Here is a 9,920-nt window from a genome sequence, read left to right on the forward strand (position 1 = left end):
GAGATGGATGAAGAGAAGGAGGAGAGGAGTGGAGGTGGATGGAGGAGGAGGAGAGAGGAGTGGAGGTGGATGGAGGAGGAGGAGAGAGGAGTGGAGGTGGATGGAGGAGGAGGAGAGAGGAGTGAAGGTGGATGGAGGAGGAGGAGAGAGGAGTGGAGGTGGATGGAGGAGGAGAAGAGTGGAGATGGATGAAGAGAAGGAGGAGAGGAGTGGAGATGGATGGAGGAGGAGGAGAGAGGAGTGGAGGTGGATGGAGGAGGAGGAGAGAGGAGTGGAGGTGGATGGAGGAGGAGGAGAGAGGAGTGGAGGTGGATGGAGGAGGAGGAGAGAGGAGTGGAGGTGGATGGAGGAGGAGAAGAGTGGAGATGGATTTAGTGGATGAGAAGGAGAGATGAGTGGAGATGGTCGGTCAGTTCACAGGGAGAGGTCACTCATTCTGTGAACATGGGTATAGGCAAGCCTGGTCATTATGTTTTCAGCTTGTTTGAATATGAATTCTAATGATATCTGGGACCTACAGTATTTGTTGTCTCATACTATGGAATAACAGACTGGTTCTACATGTCTGTCTATCTCTGCTACTATGGAATAACAGACTGGTTCTACATGTCTGTCTCTATCTCTGCTACTATGGAATAACAGACTGGTTCTGCGTGTGTCAGTGTGTTGAGAGGGTCTACCTTCAGCAGCACGTCAGAGGTAGGTCTGTCCTGGGCGATCTTCTGCAGACACGAGTCCACAAAGTTACGGAAAAAATCAGACCTGGGAAGGAGACAGTCAAAATATATAAGAACACAGAACTCATCTAAACTGCTTGGTATTAATATACCAGCTAGATAATAACTCATCTAAACGGTTTGGTATTAATATACCAGTTTAACTCCTCAAAAATAGCTCGGAAACCTTATTTCGTTAGATAATTTCTCCCCTTTAATAATACCAGTTGGTATTGTATTTTATATCGCTGGAAAGCCTGATTAGTCACCTTTACAACGAGGTACAACTTGTAAGGATCGTGTGTTCATAGTGAGAAACAACTAAATGTGTGGGTAGCGCCCCCAAAAAATGATTATTGATCCTATAGTGAAGGGTAGATGTTGGTGATTTATCAGTATTATTGATCCTATAGTGAAAGGTAGATGTTGGTGATTTATCAGTATTATTGATCCTATAGTGAAGGGTAGATGGTGATTTATCAGTATTATTGATCCTATAGTGAAGGGTAGATGGTGATTTATCAGTATTATTGATCCTATAGTGAAGGGTAGATGGTGATTTATCAGTATTATTGATCCTATAGTGAAGGGTAGATGGTGATTTATCAGTATTATTGATCCTATAGTGAAGGGTAGATGGTGATTTATCAGTATTATTGATCCTATAGTGAAGGGTAGATGGTGATTTATCAGTATTATTGATCCTATAGTGAAGGGTAGATGGTGATTTATCAGTATTATTGATCCTATAGTGAAGGGTAGATGGTGATTTATCAGTATTATTGATCCTATAGTGAAGGGTAGATGTTGGGGACACCCATGTAGTATATGGGGGTCACATGGGATGATAGGACAGAGGGCTGCCACGGCAACATGCTCACCAGTGATTGGACTGCAGAACGGGGCTCTCGTTCTGGGCGATGTGGTATAAGGCACTCATGGCATTCATGTTGAACAGAGGAGGCTTCCTCTCCGCTGGAGTGAGAGAGAGAGAGAGGGAGGGAGGGAGAGAGAGAAGGAGAGAGAGATAGAAAGAGGGAATGAGAGAGAGAGAGGGAGTGAGAGAAAAAGAGGGGGAGAGAGTGAGAGAGATAGAGAGAGGGAGACAGAGAGAGAGAGAGAGGGAGTGAGAGAAAAAGAGGGGGAGAGAGAGTGAGAGATAGAGAGAGGGAGACAGAGAGAGAGAGAGGGAGTGAGAGAAAAAGAGGGGGAGAGAGAGTGAGAGGAAGATTGTGAGGGAGAAAGGGAGATAGAGAGAGAAAGATGAGACAGGGTTGAGGATTCATAGGGGAATAACCACACTTGGGTTCAGAGTGAATTAACTTAAAATGTCTTCAGCCTGTATTAAAGCTCACAAACACAACAAACAAACAATCAGCCTCCCAGTGTTTCAGAGGAGGGTCTTGTTCAGTTTCCTGTGATGAGAAACAGAGGCAGGCGTGGAGCTCAGTCAGCAGAGCGTTCTTACCCAGCTCTATAGCAGAGAGGAGGCAGCAGAGCGTTCTTACCCAGCTCTATAGCAGAGAGGAGGCAGCAGAGCGTTCTTACCCAGCTCTATAGCAGAGAGGAGTCAGCAGAGCGTTCTTACCCAGCTCTATAGCAGAGAGGAGTCAGCAGAGCGTTCTTACCCAGCTCTATAGCAGAGGAACCAGCAGAGCGTTCTTACCCAGCTCTATAGCAGAGAGGAGTCAGCAGAGCGTTCTTACCCAGCTCTATAGCAGAGGAACCAGTAGAGCGTTCTTACCCAGCTCTATAGCAGAGAGGAACCAGCAGAGCGTTCTTACCCAGCTCTATAGCAGAGGAACCAGCAGAGCGTTCTTACCCAGCTCTATAGCAGAGAGGAACCAGCAGAGCGTTCTTACCCAGCTCTATAGCAGAGGAGTCAGCAGAGCGTTCTTACCCAGCTCTATAGCAGAGGAACCAGCAGAGCGTTCTTACCCAGCTCTATAGCAGAGAGGAACCAGCAGAGCGTTCTTACCCAGCTCTATAGCAGAGGAACCAGCAGAGCGTTCTTACCCAGCTCTATAGCAGAGGAACCAGCAGAGCGTTCTTACCCAGCTCTATAGCAGAGAGGAACCAGCAGAGCGTTCTTACCCAGCTCTATAGCAGAGAGGAGCCAGCAGAGCGTTCTTACCCAGCTCTATAGCAGAGAGGAACCAGCAGAGCGTTCTTACCCAGCTCTATAGCAGAGAGGAGTCAGCAGAGCGTTCTTACCCAGCTCTATAGCAGAGAGGAGTCAGCAGAGCGTTCTTACCCAGCTCTATAGCAGAGAGGAACCAGCAGAGCGTTCTTACCCAGCTCTATAGCAGAGAGGAGCCAGCAGAGCGTTCTTACCCAGCTCTATAGCAGAGAGGAACCAGCAGAGCGTTCTTACCCAGCTCTATAGCAGAGGAACCAGCAGAGCGTTCTTACCCAGCTCTATAGCAGAGAGGAACCAGCAGAGCGTTCTTACCCAGCTCTATAGCAGAGAGGAGTCAGCAGAGCGTTCTTACCCAGCTCTATAGCAGAGAGGAGTCAGCAGAGCGTTCTTACCCAGCTCTATAGCAGAGAGGAACCAGCAGAGCGTTCTTACCCAGCTCTATAGCAGAGAGGAGTCAGCAGAGCGTTCTTACCCAGCTCTATAGCAGAGGAACCAGCAGAGCGTTCTTACCCAGCTCTATAGCAGAGAGGAGCCAGCAGAGCGTTCTTACCCAGCTCTATAGCAGAGAGGAGGCAGCGTGCGTTCTTACCCAGCTCTATAGCAGAGGAACCAGCAGAGCGTTCTTACCCAGCTCTATAGCAGAGGAACCAGCAGAGCGTTCTTACCCAGCTCTATAGCAGAGGAACCAGCAGAGCGTTCTTACCCAGCTCTATAGCAGAGGAACCAGCAGAGCGTTCTTACCCAGCTCTATAGCAGAGGAACCAGCAGAGCGTTCTTACCCAGCTCTATAGCAGAGAGGAACCAGCAGAGCGTTCTTACCCAGCTCTATAGCAGAGAGGAGTCAGCAGAGCGTTCTTACCCAGCTCTATAGCAGAGGAACCAGCAGAGCGTTCTTACCCAGCTCTATAGCAGAGAGGAACCAGCAGAGCGTTCTTACCCAGCTCTATAGCAGAGAGGAGCCAGCAGAGCGTTCTTACCCAGCTCTATAGCAGAGAGGAGGCAGCAGAGCGTTCTTACCCAGCTCTATAGCAGAGAGGAACCAGCAGAGCGTTCTTACCCAGCTCTATAGCAGAGAGGAGGCAGCGTGCGTTCTTACCCAGCTCTATAGCAGAGAGGAGGCAGCGTGCGTTCTTACCCAGCTCTATAGCAGAGGAACCAGCAGAGCGTTCTTACCCAGCTCTATAGCAGAGGAACCAGCAGAGCGTTCTTACCCAGCTCTATAGCAGAGAGGAGCCAGCAGAGCGTTCTTACCCAGCTCTATAGCAGAGAGGAGGCAGCAGAGCGTTCTTACCCAGCTCTATAGCAGAGAGGAGCCAGCAGAGCGTTCTTACCCAGCTCTATAGCAGAGAGGAACCAGCAGAGCGTTCTTACCCAGCTCTATAGCAGAGAGGAGTCAGCAGAGCGTTCTTACCCAGCTCTATAGCAGAGAGGAGTCAGCAGAGCGTTCTTACCCAGCTCTATAGCAGAGAGGAGTCAGCAGAGCGTTCTTACCCAGCTCTATAGCAGAGAGGAGTCAGCAGAGCGTTCTTACCCAGCTCTATAGCAGAGGAACCAGCAGAGCGTTCTTACCCAGCTCTATAGCAGAGAGGAGGCAGCGTGCGTTCTTACCCAGCTCTATAGCAGAGAGGAGGCAGCAGAGCGTTCTTACCCAGCTCTATAGCAGAGAGGAACCAGCAGAGCGTTCTTACCCAGCTCTATGGCAGTGATACCCAGAGACCACACGTCCACCTTCCCATCGTACTGACCCTCGTCCATGGCCAGGATCACCTCCGGAGCCATCCTACAGGGAAGGGAGGGGCGGGGGTCAGCCATAACACACTCACAGCTGGGCCTTAATGACCTCCTTTTGACCCCTATCCAACACTAGTCACTTCCCCAGTGGGCCCGGTCATCATCAGTCCAGACGGGTCCACAGGGCTTGTCCAGATGACGTCAAGGGATTAGAGTTTGAGGCGGATGCTGTACAAATGTGCATCCCCATCCCCATTACTAGTTTTTGAATTTCGAGGGATTATGGGTCCATTCATGGTGTCCCTCAAGTTTAAAGCAGCCCTCTACATCTATAAGCTTTGCAGTCAGTCAGGTTGACACAGGGTTGGGCGATGTGTACTCAAATATGACATCACCATGTGCACATCCAACGCGATGGACGATGACATCGTCCTATTGTCGTTTTTAAAATACAAATGAAAGCCTAATCCTATGAAATAGCCTACAGATTTGCATTATTTTATAGGCCTCGGACTAGCCATGTACAGATGTGGGAACATAAGAATGTAACTTGACCCGCGGTATTCTAACAGGTGCTTTACGGCATTCCGCACCACCGCTCGCCTGCCCATAGGGGCGCAGTAATACTACTCATTGACCCATTGCTGTAGCTCATCTCGCACATTAGATGAGCCTACCGTTCTCAAACTCCTTGTTCTCTGTCTGGTTGTAATTTAATTATTACGAACAAAGCCTATCTATTTATAGTTTCTATCTCTGTAACTGTCGCCGGGTCTATATCTGTTAACTGTCGGGACAAGTAGAAGTTTAATACATTAGGCTGAGTGTTCTCATATGGAACATGGCATCAGGACGAGTAAGATGGCTAACGGAGCTGACCAGAGATGTGTTTGAAATGGTTCACTCACTCCCTATTCCCTATTACCATGGATGTATTGAGTGCGACTCATAGTGAACTACATGGGGAATGATTTAACAGTTTTGGGACACTACATGGAATATAACTGCGTAAGATATTCATGACTCAAACAAGCAGACGCGCCGATCACTGATGGCAGCAGGTTGAAATATCAGGTAGTATTCAGGTTCCATGTTTAGTTGAATGATGTGCAAGTGTGATTTTATCAACTTTAGTGCTGTCTGCTAATAGCAGGCTGTGAAGCTGCACGATAAGACCGTGATAGCAAGTTAGCTCACGACAGCAGCTTCCATAATATTAACGGTAGCTGTCGGTGGCTAAAAAGCAGATAGCTAACTTTACAACAATGATTCCTGTAGCTATTTTGATTTTGATGCTATTAGTTCAACTGTTTCTTGGGCAGGAACGGAGACGAACTCGCATTAGCAGCAAAGCAGCTAGAGGAATGATCTTAACATTAGCTAACTGCTTTAGCTACTGATAGCTACCGTCTTCTTCACTTCTCCTTCGGTAAAACATGACACCGTTGTGTTGTGGTATTGTGGAGGGCTTAGGCAGAAGCAGGAAGAGAAACCTCTTTTGCCCCATATAAGTAAAATAATGGTCTCATAACCATTTTTCGATTGTAAAATTGTGTTCACTTGTTTTAGTTTGCAAACATATGCAATTTTCTTAGCATATCTACTGGCTACATGATAACATAGCTTTCAAGTTTCGTGCGAGCAAGTCGTGCCTGCAAGCCAGGGAGAAATGACAGGAGACCGTGGCGGGACAAAAGTCGCATCCCGTAGAGGGACAGAAGTTGCATTGTGATGGCTTAGAACCAGAGGGGTGCGCGAGTGACATTTGGGCAGAATGAACAGGTGAAATGAAAGCTCTCGAAGAGATCTTTCTAATGCTATTGGTCAGCTTTGTATGCAGTTTTAATGTGAAAGATACATCTTGAATGCAGTCAAGACAAATTATTTTGCCTCTTAACTTTTGTCAAACCCCCTGGTTCCAGTCGATTGGATTATTAGGCTATAGGCTACTTTCGTTTACAATGACGTTACCTTATGAACACAAATAGCTTAACCTATAGGCCTACATAAAAACAATAGCCTAAAACCATGTTTATTTACAATGTATTTTCTTTCATTGATAGCATGCCAATAGTTAGGGTGAGGAAAACGACGCGCGGTCTCTTTAGCCCTGAGACCATCAGGCAGGCAGCTCAGGAGGTCGTTGAAGGCTATACAGTATATATTATTATGATATTATGTCTAATAATACATTCGTTGAAAGTAAAGAGAATTACATGCCAAAAAAATCAGATAGGACACACTTTGCAGCAGTGCGACTTTTGCCCCTCTCCTACGAGACTTTTGTCCCGCTCGGCAGGGACAAAAGTCGCATTGCGCTCCGTTCTCGCCCTATTTATGTTAAACTCTTATATCCTAGCACGAACATTACAGTTGATAATAGTGAAGGACATGTGCAAGTTGTTTGTCATAAAATGTGGAATCTCTATCTCTATTAATTTCGGATTAAATGGAATCAAACCAAAAAGTGCGACTTTTGACCCGGTTCTCCCCTACACACCAGTTAGCTAGCAGCTACGTGGACACAGGCTGATCTATACGGAATTGGACCGAGGAGTGTTCTCATATGGAACTAGGCTAACACAGTTGTTTCAAGACCAGTAGTAACGTTTGTGGTTTAATTTTTGTCCTTCTCTTGGCTATTCTTGTTGGGGTGAATTGACCAGCTGTTTGAAATCGCCGGACGAGATGCCCGCTTCTATGACTGGATCTACAGCAAACAAGCATAACAGTGCGTCATGAAGACCGACGACTTGCTACATTAAGGCCGTTTCAGACGAGGAGCGATATCCGCACATTTTAATTCATTTTCCCCACGATCCAGGGCTAGGAAACCGGTTCATCCAGTTTATTTGAATATAAAAGAATTTGGGGGGGGGTTACAATAGTCTAGTCCAGGTTCGCTGGCGAGTGACGAGCTAGTCAGATGGCGCATGCATGTGTGGACATTGTAGGCCGATTCTGTAAAACCTAAAGAATAAAAGTAGTCTACGTTCAACATTCATTGGAGTGGTCCAGTTGGATAGGCTAGTCTAATCTAAATAAATTGAGAACCTGTATTTAAAGTGTTTGCTGGTAGCGAATGCCACAGACAGACAGGGAGGAAATCTATTCGTTTCATTGTTTGTGCTCTGTATGCACAAGATAGTTAATGTTCGGATATAATTGGCAGTATGGCGGGAAAAAACCCTATCAAAGGCCAAGATTAGAAGGGATTTGAAGATGTTATTGGTCATTTTAAATGGGCCTACTTTCTTTTGATGCCTATTTGAACGGACTGCATCGATCAATGCAATGACTCTCCATGTTTTTCAGTTTTACCCTTTTCATCAATAAAACATCATTTTTACAACCATTCTTACAACCATTGATTGGGAAGGCCTTTAGAGCTGCCGGTCTATTAGCCTACATTCGGACTCAGAGGATGACATAACTGTTTATTGAGAAACAATTGCAGGCTGGGCTATATAAAGAAATACCACAATGCATGTAGTCTAGATATATTACATTATGGTTAGGCTATAGCCTACACTTTATGGTAGACTGCCCTCTGCAGGCTACATTGTGGCTGTTTTGTTCATCGCAGAAGCCTATAGCCTAGGCAACACATTAAAAAAAAAAAATTATTTTTTATATAGGCCTAGAAGGAATCAGAATGTGGAAATTTAATTTTAGCCTATTTTAATACAATTCAAATTCTGCTTAGAGGGAATTATTATTAACGGACATTATGACCTGAGCATAATTAATAATTATCTAAGTTAATATAAGCCTATGAGAACGCAACGCTTTTTACGATAGGCTAGGCCTATGCGTCTTGTGATTGTACTGTAGCCTAGGCTACAACTTAAGGCTATTAGGCCCTATTGAATTCCTTTTATAGCCTACTAGGCTACTCATTATTATCGAATTATCTAGTTGATATATGAATAAAACAATAAGCCGTTTTAATGGCTATGGGCTACTAGTTGTAGCTATACACGAGTTGATGCGCTCTGCTCTTACGCACGGTTGAGGCGGCAGCTCAAATACACTTTGCACATATCCTCTGCTATAGCCTCTCACAGACAGCTATGGTGCACTTCATGCATTGGTAGACAGTTCTGTTCTTGCTGCAGCTTGTCTTCACCATGCAGGTATTTTGGTGGGGGTATTCTTCTGTGGACACTGCGGGGCGCCGCCGGTGGCTGTTTGGACGCCAGAGCTTGCAGCTCTTCAGCCAACTGGAGGATGTCGCGTCTGGGGAGGCTCTGCGTCTCTCCACCAGTCCCCAGCGAGTCCAAGCCCCAATGAATAATACTTATTTATAATGGCCTACGTAGCGCAAAACTGTGCATATAATAGGCTGTAGCCAGCGCGTAACTGCGCATTCCCTATAGCCGTTCATGGAACGGCTGGCGGCCGGTATAAATAAATAAAAACATACACGATATTTTCTTATTTGAATGATCTTGAATAAATATATATTCAAGATCATTCAAATAACAAAATATTGTGTATATTGTGCATGTGAACGCACTCACTGTCAAACCTGCCGCTATCTATGCACAAGATAGTTAATGTCCGGATATGATTGGCAATGAGTGATCTTTACTCATGGCGACTATGTCAATTTTGTATGGATCCACAAGTCGATCAAGCTTATTTTTTTCTTTGTATCGTGTTGAAGCCATATAGCCCACTGCGCTCAGACTTGGCTACATTAGCTGGTGCCCCGTCTTCAAATTTACTTCCGGGGTTTACGCGTAGCCTACCAGTTGAATGCGTTTCAGAAACAAAACGCAAAACCCCCACGTTCACTACATCTTTACTAACAAATATATTTACAATACTGTTATTTTGCGCATTTGACCTAACAGCCACCACGTCTTGACCCGACGTCAGTTACCGAGATAGATAGGCTACTGTAGGCCTAGATATAGGTGTTCGTAATAATTAAATTACATCCAGATGGCGAAAACATGTGTTTGAGAACAAGGTAATAATAACAATTAAACGTTATTTGTATAGCACCTTTCATACAGATAAATTCAGCTCAAAGTGCTTTACAACAGAGCATTTAAATTAAAGAATGTGAAACTTAATGATGCTTCATTCGTAGACTATAGGAGAAAAACACTGAGCCCAGCCTGCTAAATCTACTCAAAGACGCCACCTGGCGGTGGTGCATCACTAAAACGAAATAACACCCGTCTGAAATCCCACGAGATTTCCAACGGGATTTCCCTGCCAAATACCGCAAAGGTGAAATGCTGCAGCATGTGACATTTCTAACTTCCCACATCTGTATTTTTCTGTAGCCTAAGGTCGAGGTCACGTCTGTCATAATAGCT

General features: G+C 45.5%; 1 protein-coding gene across 2 annotated transcripts in view; it reads right to left on the reverse strand.

Moving 5' to 3' along the window:
• The window catches only part of taok2b (TAO kinase 2b), a gene marked incomplete at its 3' end in the record, with an annotated part of 43,084 nt that overhangs the window by 21,217 nt on the left and 11,947 nt on the right, over positions 1–9,920 (reverse strand). For both annotated transcript variants that reach the window (XM_084456363.1, XM_084456362.1), the window contains exons 8-10: positions 4,545–4,636; positions 1,598–1,691; positions 681–762 (exon numbers count right to left, since the gene is read on the reverse strand). In XM_084456363.1, coding sequence (XP_084312489.1) covers positions 681–762; positions 1,598–1,691; positions 4,545–4,636 — 268 coding nt within the window. The remainder of the gene's footprint in view (positions 1–680; positions 763–1,597; positions 1,692–4,544; positions 4,637–9,920) is intronic.

This window comes from Borostomias antarcticus (genome assembly GCF_949987555.1).
Source record: "Borostomias antarcticus genome assembly, chromosome: 22".
NCBI classification, from domain to species: Eukaryota; Metazoa; Chordata; class Actinopteri; order Stomiiformes; family Stomiidae; genus Borostomias; species Borostomias antarcticus.